Source organism: Aspergillus aculeatus (assembly GCF_001890905.1).
Source record: "Aspergillus aculeatus ATCC 16872 unplaced genomic scaffold ASPACscaffold_8, whole genome shotgun sequence".
In the NCBI taxonomy this organism is placed as follows: domain Eukaryota; kingdom Fungi; phylum Ascomycota; class Eurotiomycetes; order Eurotiales; family Aspergillaceae; genus Aspergillus; species Aspergillus aculeatus.
Window position 1 is genome coordinate 20,467 of NW_017962983.1, and position 18,150 is coordinate 38,616.

General features: G+C 52.9%; 8 protein-coding genes across 8 annotated transcripts in view; 5 read left to right on the forward strand and 3 right to left on the reverse strand.

The window, feature by feature from the left end:
* The window catches only part of ASPACDRAFT_1880894 (uncharacterized protein), a gene marked incomplete at its 5' end in the record, with an annotated part of 6,602 nt that extends 5,501 nt beyond the window's left edge, over positions 1–1,101 (reverse strand). The window contains 3 exons of the mRNA XM_020198220.1: positions 125–190; positions 596–807; positions 981–1,101. Coding sequence (XP_020055897.1) covers positions 125–190; positions 596–807; positions 981–1,101 — 399 coding nt within the window. The remainder of the gene's footprint in view (positions 1–124; positions 191–595; positions 808–980) is intronic.
* Positions 1,102–1,646: 545 nt separating this feature from the next.
* Positions 1,647–2,394, reverse strand: ASPACDRAFT_43178 (uncharacterized protein; the record flags this gene model as incomplete). The annotated part of the gene is made up of 3 exons (XM_020201209.1): positions 1,647–1,933; positions 1,960–2,103; positions 2,151–2,394. 3 exons carry the CDS (start codon positions 2,392–2,394, stop codon positions 1,647–1,649), a joined length of 675 nt encoding a protein of 224 aa, XP_020055898.1.
* A 1,244-nt stretch (positions 2,395–3,638) lies between these two features.
* Positions 3,639–5,393, forward strand: ASPACDRAFT_43179 (uncharacterized protein; the record flags this gene model as incomplete). The annotated part of the gene is made up of 1 exon (XM_020201210.1): positions 3,639–5,393. One exon carries the CDS (start codon positions 3,639–3,641, stop codon positions 5,391–5,393), a length of 1,755 nt encoding a protein of 584 aa, XP_020055899.1.
* Positions 5,394–8,071: 2,678 nt separating this feature from the next.
* On the forward strand, positions 8,072–9,294 carry ASPACDRAFT_78560 (nitronate monooxygenase). The gene has a single exon (XM_020205207.1). It carries the CDS (start codon positions 8,176–8,178, stop codon positions 9,160–9,162), a length of 987 nt encoding a protein of 328 aa, XP_020055900.1. The 5' UTR covers positions 8,072–8,175; the 3' UTR covers positions 9,163–9,294.
* A 194-nt stretch (positions 9,295–9,488) lies between these two features.
* Positions 9,489–11,655, forward strand: ASPACDRAFT_29136 (glycoside hydrolase family 15 protein; the record flags this gene model as incomplete). The annotated part of the gene is made up of 4 exons (XM_020199615.1): positions 9,489–9,806; positions 9,852–11,238; positions 11,294–11,361; positions 11,479–11,655. 4 exons carry the CDS (start codon positions 9,489–9,491, stop codon positions 11,653–11,655), a joined length of 1,950 nt encoding a protein of 649 aa, XP_020055901.1.
* A 655-nt stretch (positions 11,656–12,310) lies between these two features.
* pyr4 (meroterpenoid cyclase pyr4) lies at positions 12,311–13,459 on the forward strand (the record flags this gene model as incomplete). The annotated part of the gene is made up of 4 exons (XM_020203553.1): positions 12,311–12,828; positions 12,892–13,047; positions 13,188–13,201; positions 13,419–13,459. 4 exons carry the CDS (start codon positions 12,311–12,313, stop codon positions 13,457–13,459), a joined length of 729 nt encoding a protein of 242 aa, XP_020055902.1.
* A 35-nt stretch (positions 13,460–13,494) lies between these two features.
* Positions 13,495–14,860, forward strand: ASPACDRAFT_119145 (class I SAM-dependent methyltransferase). The gene has a single exon (XM_020196220.1). It carries the CDS (start codon positions 13,653–13,655, stop codon positions 14,640–14,642), a length of 990 nt encoding a protein of 329 aa, XP_020055903.1. The 5' UTR covers positions 13,495–13,652; the 3' UTR covers positions 14,643–14,860.
* A 1,721-nt stretch (positions 14,861–16,581) lies between these two features.
* On the reverse strand, positions 16,582–17,865 carry ASPACDRAFT_28976 (acyl-CoA desaturase; the record flags this gene model as incomplete). Its single annotated transcript, XM_020199602.1, has 2 exons — positions 16,582–17,582; positions 17,643–17,865. The coding sequence occupies 2 exons, from the start codon at positions 17,863–17,865 to the stop codon at positions 16,582–16,584; spliced, it is 1,224 nt and encodes a 407-aa protein (XP_020055904.1).
* Positions 17,866–18,150: the final 285 nt, after the last annotated feature.

Sequence of the window (18,150 nt, forward strand, 5' to 3'; positions counted from 1 at the left end):
TTGCGCTTGCCGCATTCATCCACGCGACAGTAGACCTCACCGTAATGAATCTGAACCTCACCACCCGCATTCTAAGCAGTTAGCAAGCACTTGTCAAGTAGTTAGAAAGTAGTTAGAAACTCACGGTATCAAACTCAGGCAACTTGAGGTGCCCGGCTTCGACTTCACGCAAGTACCACACGTACCAGGACTATTTCATTCGAAATTTATCAGTTTTTCATCAAAAAAATCACTTTGGAATCACTTTTTTATCATACAAATGATAATAAGCAATAAATAAGACCTTAATAAGCAGTTATACTTACATTTTCGCTCAGTTGAGCCATGGTTGCGGATGTGGGGAAGAAGAGGGAAATGATTGGTGGTGGGAGGTGTGGTGTGTAAGTGTACTGAAAAAGGTGATGTGGAATGAAATTTTCTGTTTGTGTGGGTAACCGGGTCGCTTGGAAGTCACATGATCAAACTGCTTATTAAGCAGTTTTCGTTCCACGCGACCCGAAAAAGCAGCACAGCTGATCTGCAACCACCCGCATGACGGTGGAGATACATCATGAACGGCAGCGACCACATCGGCATTCTCCCAGTTCAGATCAACTTGTTCCAGTGTATGCTTCGACCGAGCGGATTCGATAAACCAACCATGCTGATCCGAGGTATGAGTGACAACGAGGTCCATCATAAGCTTCATATTGTGTTTATGGAGGGCTTCAATCAGCAAGTCGACATCAGCCATGGTTCCATAGCGCGGGTCGATTTCTTTATAGTCCGATATATCGTAGCCCATATCGATTTGCGGAGATTTGTAAACTAAACGATGATGTTAAATTAGCGACCGAGAAAGAGCCGGCGGCTATCGATAATGGGCTTCCTTGTGCCCTGCGCATGAACGTAGAACAAGGAAGGATGCTACTCACTAGGGCTTGTCCAGACCACATCCACTCCCAGACTCTTCAATTATGGCACTTTCTCTGCTATGCCACGCAAATCGCCCCAGCCATCTGCCTGAGATGGAGGTTTACTGCTCTTGAAACTTGCGGGATAGACTTGGTAAACCACCGCTTCCTTCCACCACTTTGGGGTTGCATAATGAGACGATGTCATGCTTGTAACGTCGAGGTTAATGATTAGGAGGCCTATAGGATTATTTGGTGGAAGAGGTTCGTAGCCAAACTTCTCGACTCCACCTACCAACCACCAGGTAAGAAGTTGTCAATCGTTGACTGCCGGGTGTCGGGGGGTCGGGCTCGGACTAATTATAGTCAGACAACATCCTCTAGTTTTCGCCGCAGTAGGACTTTGTGCATAAGTTTGCAGCGCTAAGTTGTAACTGCACCGGTATGGTTAACATGTAGGGCAACTTATGTTGTCAACGAGTACATCCCAGTGGATAGGACCTGAAAGTCCACTACAGTCCCATCATGGATACTTTCTCCGTACTGTCACCCACTGGGACCAGTCTTGCAACGTAATCCTACCGGGAAGAGGGACCTATCTGGACACAAGCTTGCGGGCGCGGAAGCGTCCCGCCGGAGTTTAGGCTCGGTCGCTACATCACCTGTCCGAATGAAACTATCTTCCATTGGCCGGATAACCAATCTACGATAAGCGCGGCTTTCCTTTCGATGCAATAGGCCTAGCGCTGAACTTTAGTAATGCACGGTTCGGCACTGAAACTTCACATAATTGAGGTCCTGCAGATATTCCGCGTGCGAAATATCAAGGCCATAGGTAGCGCCATTTTCGTCCTTGTTGTTTCCAGTGATGACTGGGACGTCATGAGCCAGGCCGTTCATCAGGATGTTGAGGTAGGTGTCCGGCATCGCGTAATAATCCAGGACGGCCTCAAACATGATCGTGTCATCACGGGTTGTGCCGGTCGCCCCGTCGATCAATGCCTCCATGCTGAGGTTGCGGGCTTCGGCGATGCTGGAAACTCCCAATTCGACAGATAGGTATCACCGTCCCCCAGCGCATCTTCCAGCGTGGTGTAGGCTTCGGCGAGGCTGGTGCACAGGGGGTCGTGGGGGTCCCGGACACCGCTCTCAATGATGGCGCCGACAATCAGATCACGGGTCAAATTGCTGTACAAGATGTGCTGAGTGGCTGCAGAGCCGGCTGACTGACTTGGACTGTGATGTGATCTGGATCACCTCCAAAGGCCTCGATGTTGGCATGAATCCATTTCAAGGCAGCAAACTGATCCAGCATCCCCCAGTTGCCCGAGCTATTAGACCCGGTCACCTTCTCGAATTCTTCCGAGAGCTGGGAATGGGCGAGCCAGCCAAACGGGCCAGTGCGGTAATTATAGTTGACAAAGACGATTCCCTTGTCCGCCATACCACCGCCGTCAAAGAGAGGATCGGCCGCGGTTGACTCGGCGGGATAACTCCACATGACCACAGGTAGCTTCGCATCAGTGGAGTTTGCCGGACTCCAGATATTGAGATTGAGACAATCCTCATCAATGGTGTAGCTATAGTCTCAGGTCGTGGCCGAAGGACAGACAGGGCCCCAGTTGCGCGCATCCAGCGTCTGGTTCCATGGGCTCGCGGGCTGCGGCGCTTTCCAGCGGTTGGCCCCGCCGGTGCTCGCAGCAAAGGGAATGCCCTTCCACACGGTGATGTCCCTTGAATGGGTTAGGTTGCCGGTGTTGCTGCTATTAAAAGCCGGTTAACCCTGGACCGAACCATATTTGGTCTCTATCACGGTTTCGTAGAGCGCCGCGAAAGAAACAGATATGAGACTGCAAAGCGTGGGGAGGGTGTTGCGCAGCATCTTGTCGATACCTGAATGGGGGAGATATCAATCAGGAGAACGGAACGATGGATGTCATGCTCCTGAAATTCAAGGGACTACTGAGCTGGAACTCGACAATTATAGTTTATGGTCTTTTCGACTGCCACTCCCCGGCCGCTTGCTTGCTGTGAATTCCTGGACCGTGCAAGCCTTTTTCACAAAGTCCAGCATATCGTAGAGGTCTGTGATGATGCATGCACTATATCTGAGAAAATGGACTGCATCATCGCCATCGTCACCACGGCTCACTAACAGAGGGGCTTCAATCGTACCAGCCAGGCTGGGTTCTGCAAGAACGGAGATGAAGCTTGCGTAACTCATCAGCGCGGGAGCATGGAAAAGGGAAAGGCCTACGCAGCACCGGGGAAATATTCGCGAATCAGGATGCTATCCAAGGAGTAATTTCTCCGCAGTGTCCAGAAGGCTCGGTGATGAAGTCAATTTCAACCTGCGACCTCCGATCGAGCCGTAGATTAGTGGGTCCATTTTGCCTTATGAGGAAATTTCCAGGAGGTTAAGGCCGAGGCCGAGGCTCCAGGAGGTTAAGGCCGAGGACGAGGCTACCTTAGGCTACCTTACCTGGCTATTCTCATCGATGTTGATGCGAGGTGCTTTCCACCTTGGTTTCATCTTCGACGACATCTCACCTCACGTACGCGTCCTGATTGAACTGAAACCTGCAAGGTTTGCGTCCAGATTCTCCATACCGGAGTAGTTCTGAACTGTCCCACCCGCAACCCTAGATAAAAAGCATCAAGTACCGGCAGTGTTCAACAGCTTGCCACTTTTCTACCTTAACATCACATCCACAGCCTATTGATCTTTATCTGGAATCTTCCGCCATGAAAGGTCTTCTCGCCCTAACAACGGCGTTAGGCGCTGCACATGCTTCTAGTCTCGTTGATATTTGCACTGATGCCTACATCAAGGCCGCTTTGCCCGCCGAAGGCACCTTTCAAGGCATATCTATGGTTTCCAGCTCAGTCTCGACGAAGCTACATGCCAACGTGACCATCAGCAGCACGAATTTCTTCCCCGCTGCTACCATCAGCTATTGCGATGTTACCTTCAACTACACCCACATTGGCCGGAATGATCGAGTGGCTCTCACGTACTGGTTGCCCGCTCCGGCCGATTTCCAGAATCGATTTCTCACCACCGGAGGCGAGGCCTACGAGATCAACGAGGGCTCCGGCACCTCTGGCTCTTTACCTGGTGGTGTGATGTACGGGGCAGTTTCCGGTCTCACCGACGGTGGCTTCAATGGGCAATCCTTTGACGATGTCTTTCTTCTCGCTAATGGCACTGTTGACTGGCAAAACACCTTTATGTTCGGCTATCAAGGGATCCATGAGATGATGGAAATCGGCCGTGAACTTACCCGCAGTGTGTATAACACTGGGCAAGACAAGCTCTATACCTACTACCAATCATGCTCCGAGGGGGGCCGTGAGGGCTGGTCGCAGGCCCAGCGGTACGGCTTTGATTACGACGGCATTATCGTCGGTGCGCCTGCCTTCCGTTTTGCCCACCAGCAGATTAATCACCTCGTGCCCAACGTGGTCACACAGACTATGAACTACTATCCGCCTCCTTGTGAGTTGGAGCTCATCGTCAATGCCACCATCGCTGCCTGTGATCCGCTGGATGGGCGCGCGGATGGGGTCATTGCCCGCTCGGACCTGTGCAAGCTGCACTTCAATCTCACCTCCCTGATCGGTGCCCCATACTACTGCGCGGCCAGCTCGGGCGGCAGCAGCCTGGGGCTCGGGTTTAGCAAGCGGCAGTCTATGGGCGCGACCCCGGCACAAAATGGCACCGTCACTGCAGAGGCGGTGGAATTGGTTCAGACGCTGCTTGCCGGCCTGAAAGACAGCCAGGGCCGTCAGGCCTACTTGTACTTTCAACCCGGGGCGGACTTCGACGATGTTGAAACCACCTACGACTCACAGACCGACTCTTGGGGCCTCAGCATTGATGGTAATGGGGGCGAGTTTGTGGCCAGATTTTTGAATCTGCAGGACGTGAGCTCGCTGTCTTCTCTCGACAATGTTACTTATGACACCATTCGCGACTGGATGCAGATGGGGTGGACCATGTACGAAGATACCCTGATGACCCACAACCCCGATCTCAGTGCCCTCCAGCAGGCTGGAGGCAAGATCCTGCACTTTCACGGCGAACAGGACCCCAGTGTGCCCACCGCCTCCTCCGTTCACTACTACGAGGCGGTCCGCAAGATCATGTTCCCTAACGAGACTCTTGACACAAGTGCCGCTGCCCTGGGCGAGTTTTATCGGCTGTATCTTGTCCCCGGCATGGCCCACTGCGGCACCAACAGTGAACAACCAAACGGGCCCTTCCCCCAAACGAACCTGGCTGTCATGATCGATTGGGTAGAGAACGGTGTGGTCCCCGTGACGTTGAATTCGACGGTTCTCCAGGGAGACAATGAAGGTGAGCGCCAGCAAATCTGTGCCTGGCCACTGCGCCCTCTCTGGTCCAACAACGGGACTAGTATGAATTGTGTGTTCGACCAGGCCTCGTACGACACTTGGATCTACGACTTTGACGCCTACAAGCTTCCTCTATACTAAGAGGAGGACATCCGTTGACCTCACTTGTTGGGTGTTTCCAGGGACTCCGGGGTCGATGAGTCTCAGGCTCGCATTGTCGTTCGCGTTCGCATCTACCACATTTGGTAGCCTTCGGCACTACGTTCCTTGGTGATAACCCACAATGGGCCATGCTCTCAATTCCTTCTCCTTCTCACACGCCTCAAAATCTTTGTTTGCAACATTTCGATATCCGTGCACTTGTATTACAGTATGAAGAACTCAAGATAGGTCGAGAATAAATTGTAGCACTCACTGCCTCTTGAATTCAGCTGCTATTCTAACCTCAAACAAGAGATCCCCATCTGCTTAATCAATAGCAATAAACGCATCAGAGTGACATTGCACCTCATTACAGAGATCCATAATCACAACCACCCGCGGTGTCAACTGTGCTGTGTTAGTAGCACAAGCGCGGCGACCGCACCGGAAGTGTCGGTGACGTTAAGAAAGTTCTGGCAGTTAGACTAGAGTTCTTCGCCCTCAGTCGGCAACGCAATGGCCTAATCGGACAGATCGAGCAGCCTCACACCAGACCTGGGCTCAGTTAGTTTTGGTGAATGGCGGTTCCGTTCCGTGTGGTTGCGCTTTTGTTGTATATCCTAGTTCGCGTGGTAAAAACCAATGAAAGAGTTGATTACCGAGTCTGGCTTCCAGAAGCAGGACCATTGGTCTGGGCCTTCGCCTGGTCGAATAGCAGAAAATGGTAGAGAAAAGAAAGATATTTGTCGATTTGTCCATGGACCCGAAATTTGTACAAGAGTGTATAAAAGGCATAAAAAGCTTCAGGAACGTACATATAGGTTACTTGGTCATACCATAACAATCACTCGGTACTTATAGCCTTTATATTTACACCTAAATCACGCAGATTCAAACCATGGGATGGCTTACTTCTGTTAGTTGACTCCGGTTGCTAGATCAATGGATGTTGTAGACGTCTCAATAATCCTGAGCCATCTTCCCACTTGTAGTGAACGGTATCTCCCCAACCTATTCCAGGGCTTGACCACGAGTTGATCGTTACTTCATCCCGCGTCCTCGTCATGGCATGCGATTCCAGAGTTCTTGTAACCCCAAGAGTATTTAATATAACTCAAAGGTTCCTTTTCAACGTCTTCAAGCACGGCTGAGCCATCGTCACTTTACAAGGTTCCCAAGTGAGCTTCATTCAGAAGTTGTAATACTCCTTTTATGTGAGCTTCTTTGCCTCCATACTTTCAGGCGCCTCAAGAGATCTGAGATTGGTGGCTATCAGTTCAGGCAGTTATCATGAAGCACCTTTCACGATAGAAAACACCAAGCATAAATCAATCTTTGCGCGGGAGTCCAACACTTACTGGAAATTGGGGTGAACGAAGTATACGAGACTACGGAGCGCGGTGCATAATCCCTTCGCAGGCCGAGTGCCTGCAATGCCCAGTTCAAAGAGTAGACACCCACTAGAAGCATACATCCCATGTGTTAGTAGCCAGTCCAGGCCGCTTTCGAGTCTGTTAGGGCTTGAAACACCCAATCTAGCAACCCTCCTCCAGCCAAGTCCAATGTGATCAGTCGATCCCCGGTCGGAAATCGGCGTTCAATCTCCATACCCAAGCCATTGTCGGCCCACACTCTTCGGACCGTCCCAACATCCCCGAGTACCTCGCGGAACGCACAGCCAATGGGTTGAAATCTCGTCCACAAGCCCTCCATCACAGATAGCCGCTTTTCCGTTGCGGTGATAATGAGCGCCCTGCATTGTTCCGCATCGACTGTAATTGGCTTCTCGACCAGAACATGCTTTCCGGCCTCGAGTGCCATCATGGCATTCTGGTAGTGGTGGGAATCTGGCGTAGCGATGTAGACCGCTTCACATGAGGTGGATAGAAGAGAGGAGTAAGAGCCTTAGGGGATAACGTGTTTGGGCGTACGGATTTTCTCAAGAAAGGTGCAAGCTGTGGATAGAAAGGTGGAAGATGCCACTCCAGTGAGGATGTGGTCGATAGGTGAGAAAGGGCGTGGGTTGAGGAGATCGAGAGCAAACTCTAGGATGAAAGATCAGCCTTGTCTGGCTATTCGTCCCATGTGTTGTATTTTCCAACGTGGGGGCAATTGAGACGAGCACTCACTTTCGGCCATCCGACCCGTTGAGAGAATAACCCCAGATCAAGGTCAAGGGGGGCTGCTCTTGTGAATTCATGGTGGGCAAGGCTGGTCCGTGCCTGCAAATTGGCATGAACGCAGATAAAAAGGAGCCGGTCATAGTGCTCACCATGCATAGATATATTTAAGTAGTAGTACTGAGCCAGCCTGCGTACGACCCGAAAACCTACCATCGTCAATCGCCTGCTAAAGTCATCTAGCCTATGAGCTCTATGGAGCAGCTTATCCATGTATCTGGAACTTCTAGCTTGGGTATAAGTCAAACAAGAAAATGCATGACTTACAGTATGCTCTTCCTGACTACATTGTGATGGCGGGAAAGATTGCGGGTGGGGCGGCAGCAGGGTGGATGAGGATTTGCTATTGGTGGGAGGCTCAATTCCGCAATACCCGCAAAGATCCATCATCGAAAGGTGAAACGTCATCTTCGGGACTTTAAGTTATCTCACCACTGAATCCATGATCCTCCCTTGAAACCTATATTTTCCACCTGTTCTCACCAGACTACTGGAGTCGTGCATCCAGAATGATGGCCCACACTTCTCGACTTGCAACCACCTTCTCCCGCGCGTATCCATGGGTGAAAAGCCCCTTGGTGGTCAGCGCGCCGATGCGGGTGATGGCCGGTCCAGCATTGGCGGTCAGCGTCTCACAAGCTGGCGGCCTCGGCTTTCTGGGCCCGCGAGTGAAAACCCACGAGATGCTGGCCGACTTGCAAGACACTTCCGACCGCGTCAAAGCCCTGCAACATCAATCATGGGCCGAGAGTCCTGTTCTGCCGGTCGGCGTGGGGTTTCAGCTCTGGAGTGATGACCCAGAGATCGCCATTGCCGCCATTGAGCAATATAAACCGTGTGCCGCATGGCTATACGCCCCTCGCGACCCGCAACGAGACTACGACATATGGTCGCGTCGGATTCGCACCGTCTCCGCTCAAACCCAGATCTGGATTCAGATAGGGACTCTAGCGGAGGCCAGAGCACTGTTGCAGGGTCAGGAATTGCCCGACGTGATTGTCGTGCAAGGAGCGGAGGCAGGCGGCCACGGTCGGGCTCGCGACGGACTGGGGTTGATTACTCTTCTCCCCGAGGTCGCCGACTTGGTGGCTGGACAGATCCCTCTCTTCGGAGCGGGAGGCATTGCTGATGGGCGCGGTGCTTCGGCGGCTCTCTGTCTAGGAGCGTCCGGGGTGGTGATGGGGACCCGGTTCCTGGCCTCTGAAGAAGCCCGCATCAGTGCCGGTTACCAGCAAGAAATCGTGCGCGCCAGCGACGGGGCCGTTTCGACCACCAAGACCATGCTGTACAACCATTTACGTGGCACGATGGGCTGGCCAGCGGAGTACAGCCCCCGAACCATCATCAACCAGTCTTTCATCGAACATCAACAGGGGCGACCGTTTGAGGAGCTGAAGGAACTGCACGATCAAGCCCTCAAGGCAGGCGACAGTGGCTGGGGTCCAGCCGGTCGACTGGCCACCTACGCTGGAGCATCCATTGGCTTAATACACAAAGTCCAAAGTGCGGCAACCATTGTAAAAGAGGTGCAAGAAGAGGTAAAAGCAAAATTACCTGGGACGGTTGGAGGTGAGGAGGCAGGCGTGTAAGGTAACTTAGAGAGTAGGGGGTCTCTGTTTGCCTGGGTTAGTTTACAAACCACCCACTACAGTTTTAATAGCAAGTCAATAAGCAGCATTTGTTTGTATGCGGGGGAGTGGGGATCTGCAAACACGGGGACTAACGGGGGGGTGGGGGTGTGATGACGTCACTTCTTCCCTCTTTCTTTCTTTCTTTCCTTTCATTCTGTCTCTGTCTCTCTCTGTCCCCCCATATCGTCAATTCTTCCCCATCCCATCTTATTTCTCAGTTCTCTTCCTTTGTCAGATAATATCTTGTTCATCATCATTCTCAACATTATAAAACCTTCCAGCTCATGCAAGGCAACAAAGAATACTGTGGCCTCGAAGATTATGGCCTGGTGGGCGACATGCACACCTGCGCCCTGGTCAGCAAGAATGGCAGCATCGACTCCATGTGCTGGCCGGTCTTCGACTCGCCCTCCATCTTCTGTCGCATTCTCGACAAAGCAAAGGGCGGCCACTTCTCCATCACCCCCAGTCGTGGTCTGCACAATCCCTTGAGCAAGCAGCGCTACCGCCCCTACACCAACATGCTAGAGACCCGCTGGATCCACGATGAGGGAGTTATCAACATCCTCGATTACTTCCCCGTCACCAAGCCCAAGTCGTCCGTCGTAGGAAGTCAAGAGCTGCCCGAGTGGTGCCATTGCAATCAGCCCAATCTCCCCGGGGAACCCCATCATGCTTGTCATTCCGGTCTAATTCGCAAGGCGGAATGTGTGCGGGGCGAGATGGACATTGAGATTGAGGTCTTTCCCGCCTTCAACTACGCCCGGGACTCTCATACCGCTCAATTGTCGCGAGGCGATGGGGTTCATCGAGCCCACTTTCAGTCGGCGGCCCAGCGACTCCAGGTCAGTCTGCTGGTCGATGCTGGGGAATTGGCCGCGGACGCACAACTGAATCCGGAACTCCAGCTGTCGGAGCGACCGGGTCACCTGGGTCCGGGTTTGGTCGGCAAGGTTACCTTAAAGGAAGGCCAGTCGATCACTCTACTCCTCCATGATCAGGAGTCAATCACCTCCAATGCCTTGGTGTTGGGCCCAGAGTTGAGACGGTTGGAGCGAACGACGGGCGACTTCTGGTCCGACTGGACCAGCAAATGTACCTTCCGCGGACATTACCGCGAACAAGTGGAACGAAGCCTCTTGGTTCTCAAACTACTCACCTACAAACCTACCGGTGCGATCGTGGCTGCACCGACCTTTTCTCTTCCCGAGCACATTGGGGGCACTCGCAATTGGGACTATCGCTACTCGTGGGTGCGTGACGCGGCTTTCACGGTCTACGTCTTTCTAAAGAACGGCTACCCCGAGGAGGCAGAATCGTACATCAACTTCATCTTCGACCGCATTTTCCCACCCTTGTCCCAGAACGCCAAGCCTGGAGATCCGTTCTTGCCCATCATGGTCACCATTCACGGCGAACGGGAGATCCCCGAGATGGAACTCGATCATCTCGAGGGATATCGAGGAAGCCGACCGGTGCGAATTGGAAACGGGGCGGCCACCCATATCCAACTCGACATTTACGGGGAGCTGATGGACAGCATCTACCTGTACAACAAGCATGCCGCCGACATCTCCTACGACCACTGGCTTGCTATCCGTCGCATGGTCGACTTTGTGATTGAGGTTCGCCATCAACCCGATCAGTCCATCTGGGAGGTCCGCGGTCCTCCGCAGAACTTTGTTTATTCTAAGATCATGCTGTGGGTCGCGCTTGACCGCGGCATTCGACTGGCGGAGAAGCGCTCGAACCTCCCCTGTCCCGCCCGGGCCCGGTGGGTGCAGGAGCGAGACGACTTGTATGACGAGATCATGACCAAAGGGTACAACGCGGAAAAGGGTTTCTTCTGCATGAGCTACGAGAACCGGGATGCATTGGATGCGGCAGTTCTCATTGCTCCGCTCGTCTTCTTCGTTGCTCCCAATGACCCTCGTCTCCTGAGCACGATCCAGAAGATCATGGAACCTCCGGCCCGGGGAGGATTGAGTGTCGCCAGCATGGTATCGCGATACGATACGGGAAAGATCGATGATGGTGTGTGAATGATTGAGAGCGTACAGGTCTCACTGAGCGGTACTGACACGCATAGTAGGGGTGGGCGGGAACGAAGGTGCATTCCTGATGGTTACCTTCTGGCTTGTCGAAGCGATGATGCGCGTACGTACAATTTTCATACTGTTTGCTTCTGCCTTCCGCTCGCCATCTAATCCGGACTTTCTGTACATCCAGGCTGCCCGATCCAAGGAGTATCTCCCTCGTGATCAATTTTTCAAGCAGCTGCGGAGAACGGCTACCTCACAGTTTGATAGTATCCTATCGTTTGCAAACCACCTGGGCATGTTCTCGGAAGAAGTGGCCTCATCGGGGGAGCAGATTGGTAACATGCCGCAAGCATTCAGTCATCTCGCCTGTGTCAGTGCCGCGATGAATCTTGGGGGCGGAGAGAAATGAAACATATCAGACAGGATACAACATAGAGCATACACGTTCTCTGTGTCGATATAAATTCCAGTTGCCTGTCAGCTGAGTGCCTCTAGTTGGCAGAAGCCTTGTAAAGATCAAACCATTCCAAACTCAGAACAAGCTGCGTTGCGTCTTATCTTACTAACCTGACCCATGTCATGTTGACTCTGGTCGTGTCGTGTCTGCTTGTCATTTTGGATGCGAGTTCTTTTCTTTTTCGATCCACTCGCGCTCGCAAAGCTGACGCCCACGTACGCTGACTGCGACAACCACGCACTATCAAGAATGTGAAACCTCAATACGACGGCCTGTAGGACAGCATTACGAGGTTTGTGATACCCGTACACCTGGACAAAGTCATTGCACCTCACGTGAGCGGTTCTTAGCAGCGCCCGCTTTCCCAGCCTGAACACGAGCCGAGGGATATCATCATCATTTTTAGTCATGTTTTTTTGAAGCGTTTTCACGAGGACGGAGATCCCTGATCCCAGAAGGAGGCTGTAGATGGCATTGTAAGGTGGGCCAAGTCGTTTAAATTGCCGATGACTGCCGACTCAGCTCTTCCCCTAGAAGTAGACCCAAGTGTTGCGGAAACAAGCCCTTTAGTCTCCCAGAACTATCATCCTCACCCAAGATCTTCAGCATGGACGGCTTCGATGTGACTACGGCGCCGGAAGCCTACCACGCTGTCAAGCCCGTCGCTGACCTCTTCGTCCTCGGGATGGGGCTAGGCTGGACAATCAACTACATCGGCATGGTGCACGTCTCCTTCCGCGACAAGACCTATGCGATGGCAATCATACCTCTCTGTTCCAACATTGCCTGGGAGACCGTGTTCGGGCTGATCTACCCATCGAAAAGCCTCATCGAACAGGGTGTCTTCCTCATGGGCCTGGCCATTAACTTAGCCATCATCTATGCCGCCATCAAACACGCCCCTAACGAATGGAACCACGCGCTGCTCGTCCAGCGCAACCTCCCGCTCATCTTTCTCATTGGTATAGCTGTCTTCCTGACCGGATTTCTGGCCCTGTCGCGCGAGATCAGCCCCTCCCTGGCTTACTCCTGGGGTGCGGTGTTCTGCCAGCTCGCGCTGAGTGCCGGTGCGCTCTGCCAGTTGGTCAGCCGGGGCAGTGTTCGCGGCGCCTCGTATACTCTGTGGTAACTCCCATTGCCCTATCGATTCCTTTATGCGGTGTATCAGCGGCGTACTGACAGGCTCAGGCTCTCTCGCTTCCTCGGATCCAGCTGCACAGTGGTCTTCGCTGGGCTGCGGTGGCGGTACTGGCCGGAGTCATTTGCGTGGCTGAACAGTCCCTTGGTACTCTGGAGTCTGGCAGTGTTCCTGCTTCTTGATATCTCGTATGGGTTCTGTTATTGGTACGTTCAGCGCTGGGAGCAGATACAGTTGGGGAAAGGGGGTGGCAAAGATAAAAGTGGATGATGGCGGGTAGACTTGGGCCTGTGGATGTTGTTGCCCCGCTTATCTTCTGTTGTTGCTTGCTATAAGATGAGTCCAGTAGTGGCGAGAGTGGTGAGTCGGTCTACTTTGACCATAAATGATTATCGAGAGCCGGAAATCAGGCATCACCGTTTAACTAGACTGACTGCCAAGGCAGCAATTTCTCACCGCCAGCGTCACACAATACACGGCCATAAGTACCAGAACTTAGTCTGGAGTAGTAACTAACTTAAAGTACTAGAGTACTAAATTACTTAGTGACTAAAGTTACTAACTGCATCCTACATAGTCTATGCCCTAGTCTCGGTCCGGAAAAGGCCAATTATTTGACAGGCACGTGGCACGATTCATTGCATAATGCTAAGCTCCTTTCACCAAATTTCCTCAAGACGTGGTCTTTTTCTCTCCCCAAATTAAAAGGAAACAGGAAAAAGCGAGAGAAAATCAAGATAAATTTGCTAAATAAATAGCCAGAATTATTGATTCCTGCTATCCGATCCGTTCACCTGTACATTCCACCTCCATGGCTCATCGTGCAACCACCGATCCCATCGAAGTGGACATAGGGGAGGAGAATCCCGGGGCTGGTGGGGGAACTGAATCCTCCTCGTCAACCACCTCGCTGAGCTCGAGTGTCTTGAAGTATGAATACCGACATGGTCGCCGGTATCACGCCTATCAATCGGGCAGCTACCCGTTCCCCAACGATCAGCCCGAACAGGACCGACTAGACATGATCCACCACGTCTTCTACCGCTTACTGAACCAGCGTCTGTACCTGGCGCCCATTGACCCCAGTGGACTGCGTATGCTCGACATCGGCACGGGCACAGGCGTGTGGGCGATCCAGATGGGCGACGAGAACCCGACCATCGCCAAGATCGTCGGCAATGACCTGAGCCCCATCCAGCCGGCCTGGGTGCCGCCCAACGTGCATTTCGTCGTCGACGACGTCGAGAAGGACTGGGTGGGCAACAAGCCCTACGACTACATCCACTGCCGCTACATGGCCGGGTCCATCCGCGACTGGCCCCGGCTGATCCAGCAGTGCTATGACAATCTGGCACCCGGGGGATGGCTGGAACTGCAGGAATCGGCCAACACGCTGTATTCCGAGGATGGGAGTTTGAAGCCCGATAGCTGGATGGTGAAGATGATGGAGGGGCTGCTCGAGGCCGGGGACAAGATCGGGCAGACCCTGGACCCGGCACCGTCCTTTGAGGGTTGGGTCCGGGAGGCGGGCTTCACCAACGTCCAGAAGCACGGATTCAAGTTGCCCATCGGACCCTGGCCCAAGGATGCGCGTCTGAAGGAATGTGGGAGCTTTATGCGGGTCAATTTCATCGAGGGGGTGGAGGGGTTCACCGCGCAGCTCTTCATCGATGTTCTGGGCTGGACGCAGGAAGATGTCGCTGCTCTGAACGCTGGGGTCCGGGCTGAGGCTCTGAAGGGCGCGGTGCACCCCATCTTCGATTTCTTGGTGGTGACTGCACAAAAGCCCTTGACTGCTTAGGCTGTTTGTTGAGCAGGTCCAGCGGAGGTGGCGGCGCGGAATTCAACGAATGGTAGACGCAAAGCTAGACGCAAAGCTGTTACGTTATGTATAGAAACTGCGATAATATTATTCTTCTTGGTTTTTCCCATCCCCAGCCCTTCCTGTCGAAGAATGCGACCGTCAACAAAGGTTCTTTGCAAGCTTTTTTATGGATTGAGCTTTATAGGGTTGTGAGCAACCCGATCCATGAGGGTTGTGGACTCGTAAGTTTCAGGCTTATTATAGGGCCACCCGAGAACCCCACCACCTTTCCAAGGCAGCGCAGGGGTCCATCACCAGGCCGAACTTCTACCTTATCTTTCTTGCTGTGTGAGGTTGTTCGGGATTCGCTCGGGCTTGAATCGGCATGTCTCGGTAAAGTTTTCTTTCTCTCCGACTCGATAGCCGAGGCCCCGACAGCCTCCGCGGCACACAGCCTCTTGGCAGAAAACTTCAGAAAATATCAACCCTTGCATGTTGATGGTAAGCTGGAGCTACGCGAGCCCCAATCATCTGCGCATAACGCGCAAACGCACAATCTAAGCTTCACTATAGAGGTCCGGCGGTTCAACAATGCTCCGGAGTACTCAACCTGACACCGGAAGAGGCTGCTTGCCTACCGGGAGTGGGATCCCTCGTCGGCCGAATATCATACTGGTTCAGCGAGGTCTGGAGGGGATCAAAGGTAATTTCATCACTGTACGCGAGTCGCGTCAGGTAGAGCTCGCTTTCCAATGCACAGATCCTAGCATTTAGGCGTGTGATCTCCTCGTCTTTCTCTTGGTGGGCCTTCATCAAGTCGACATGTTTCTGCTGTAGTTTCCGGTGGTGACAGGATAACGCCCGGAAACTCTTCTCGAGTTCGCGCGATGTAAGGGTTGACGGGCTGCGCGGTCGTGACGCAATGGTCTGTGATCCTGTGAGTATAGCTTTGGACCGTGTCATGGTATAGGAAAGAGGCCTCATACTGGAGCTGTTTTTCGACTAGTCTTTGCGCTTCGCTGCTCCGAACATAGGCGGGTGCATGCTGTGCAGCTCGGCACATCACCAAGGTTTGTAGTTTCTTTGCTTTTGATACCTTCCGAGCTTACACGTGGCGGTTGCGACATCGTCTCTGACGCGCATGATATTTGCGAATGCGTGTCAGAGGGTGTGCTCGCGAGACTCCTGCTGATCCCGGATACCTAGAAGAGCTGTCAATCCTCCATCCCGGGAAGACAATCTGGCTCACTCGGGGGTAACTGACCTGACTCACGGGACTCAGAAGGGCATCATGTGCTATTGATGTTGCGACTGCGGAATCCATGCTTGTCTCCACGCAATTTGAGCAGGTGTAGGGTAATGCAGTGAGAGGTTGCGATCGTGCTTCCAGAGAGAGATGTCACGCATAGAATTGCCTTCCAATCTGACTCGAGGGATCATATATAGAAAGTGTACTAAGACACACTTGTCCCTTGCGTCATCAGGGATACGCTCATTAGATTGATTGTGAGTTTGGTGCAATCCGGAAAGTTCTCGAGCGTCTAGATTCGGCGACAATATCGCGCATGGCCCCACAACGGACAGACACCTCCATGCGGGTATTGCGGGCAACCCGGCCCGCAGAACAAGGGAACAAGGGTCTCGAGAGACAAACAAATAGGTGTTAATTCTAATTGAATATAGCAATCGACTACTGGTATGAAAGGATACGCAAACGTCTGACACCAAGGCACACTAATACCTCACTGACATCATTGTGATCATTCTTGTTCATCAGACAGACCATTTGCCGGCCGAGTATCTACATCACCTCAGTACCTTCTTTCCATCCAGCGCGGTCTTTTTTAAAGCAAGGCAAAACATACAGAAACCGCAACCTCACCGTCGATCATCCCATCATGCGCGGCATTCAACATAAACAGAACCAATCATCTCCTTATTTTGTCTCCTCCACGAGCCTGGCGTATCTCATGCCGCACAGCAAGTTCTCCGCTCCGTTCGAATGGGCGTAGACCCCGCCAAAGAATTGCTCTGTGGCGTCTTTCCCCACGTAGCTAAGAATGATCTTGGTACCACCGGGATGCTGATGTACAAACGGAGCCACATCGTAGATAACCCCCTTGAGACAGATCAAATGGTGGCCGCCGTTCGCTCTCTCGGTATACTCCGCCCAGGTCAACAGCGGAAGGTCCTCAACCGGGGTTCCCCAACTGATCCCCTTGGCCTCCTGGTTCAACTTCTTCATCCTCTGCTGATGCGCGCCCATGCTGACCTCGTTGTCGGGGAACTGCTTGAGGTCGGAGGTCATCCCAAATAAGGACAGGATGTAGATCGTCCACTTGGGCGGATCGTAGTGGTACCAGCGCACTCCGCTGCGGTAGTCCATGGGAAACTCGTGGTGGTAGTTGTGGTAGCCCTCGCCTCCGGTCAGGAAGGAGGTGATGACGCTGTCGCGTGGGGAGTGTCGGTCGGAGTAGGTCTGGTCACCGAGACTGTGGGCGATGGAGTTGATAAAGAAGGTGCTCTGTTGGACAATGAACATCCGGATGGCACCAGCGTACACCAGGCCGCCCCACCAGTCGTCCCAGAGTAGCCCCGCGAAGACTGTGGGCAAGATGAACGCAGTGAGCACGAACAGCGACATGTAGTTGCGCCGTTGCCACATTACAATCTTGTCATTCTTGAGGTCGGACACGTCGGTGCGCCCGGTGAGGCTGCGGTCCTGCGTGAAGATGATCCAGCCGAAGTGGGCATAGAACAGGCCCTTGTGCACGCTGTACGGATCCTGATCAGTGTCCGTGAAGCGGTGGTGGGCACGATGGTCGCGCGCCCACGTGTAGGCATTGCCTTCGCCAACGGATGCTGCGAAGAAAGCGAGGAAGAACCGCGTTACTGCGGTCGCGGTGTAGGCGCGGTGGGACCAGAGCCGGTGATAACCTGTCTGTAGATTAGCTTTGCACGATCTCCTGGTCAAGGAGAATGGAAGTGCTGACACACCTGCCGAAAGACTGATCCCACTGATAAAATAATAGACGATCGTGAGGATAGCCGTCTTCTTGTGCAAGGGAACCTGGGTGGCTCCGATGAAGCCGAGCAAAGGAATGCCCCAGATGATGAACATCCGGAACCACTCCAGGCGCTTGAACCAATGGATCTCATCGAGCGGCTGGGCTGGAGGCTCTTTCCTCTCGGCCAGGATTTCTTTTTCTTGCACCGTCATCTTGGGGATTGTGAGACGAGAATTGGCGTCAGTCGATCAGTAAGTCCTGTCGCTGCAGATCGTGGTTTCAATATAGAACTCGAGAGCGTTGCAAGTTATGTACAAGAAGTGAGCCCAGTCTCACAAGCAAAACATCCCACAATCCGTCATTCCTGGGAGATACTTCGTGCAGGATTCGTTTGTCATGTCAACCGCTGCAAGGCTGTTTGGAGTGGCATCTGGCGAGATGGACCCTCTGATCCGCAAATCCTTCAATCCCCAAATCCTTTCCCTGCAACCAAACAA

Bases quoted from the DNA above. Each gene is read 5' to 3' on its own strand.
- ASPACDRAFT_78560 (XM_020205207.1), top strand. From the start codon at position 8,176: ATGGCCGGTCCAGCATTGGCGGTCAGCGTCTCACAAGCTGGCGGCCTC.
- ASPACDRAFT_119145 (XM_020196220.1), top strand. From the start codon at position 13,653: ATGGCTCATCGTGCAACCACCGATCCCATCGAAGTGGACATAGGGGAG.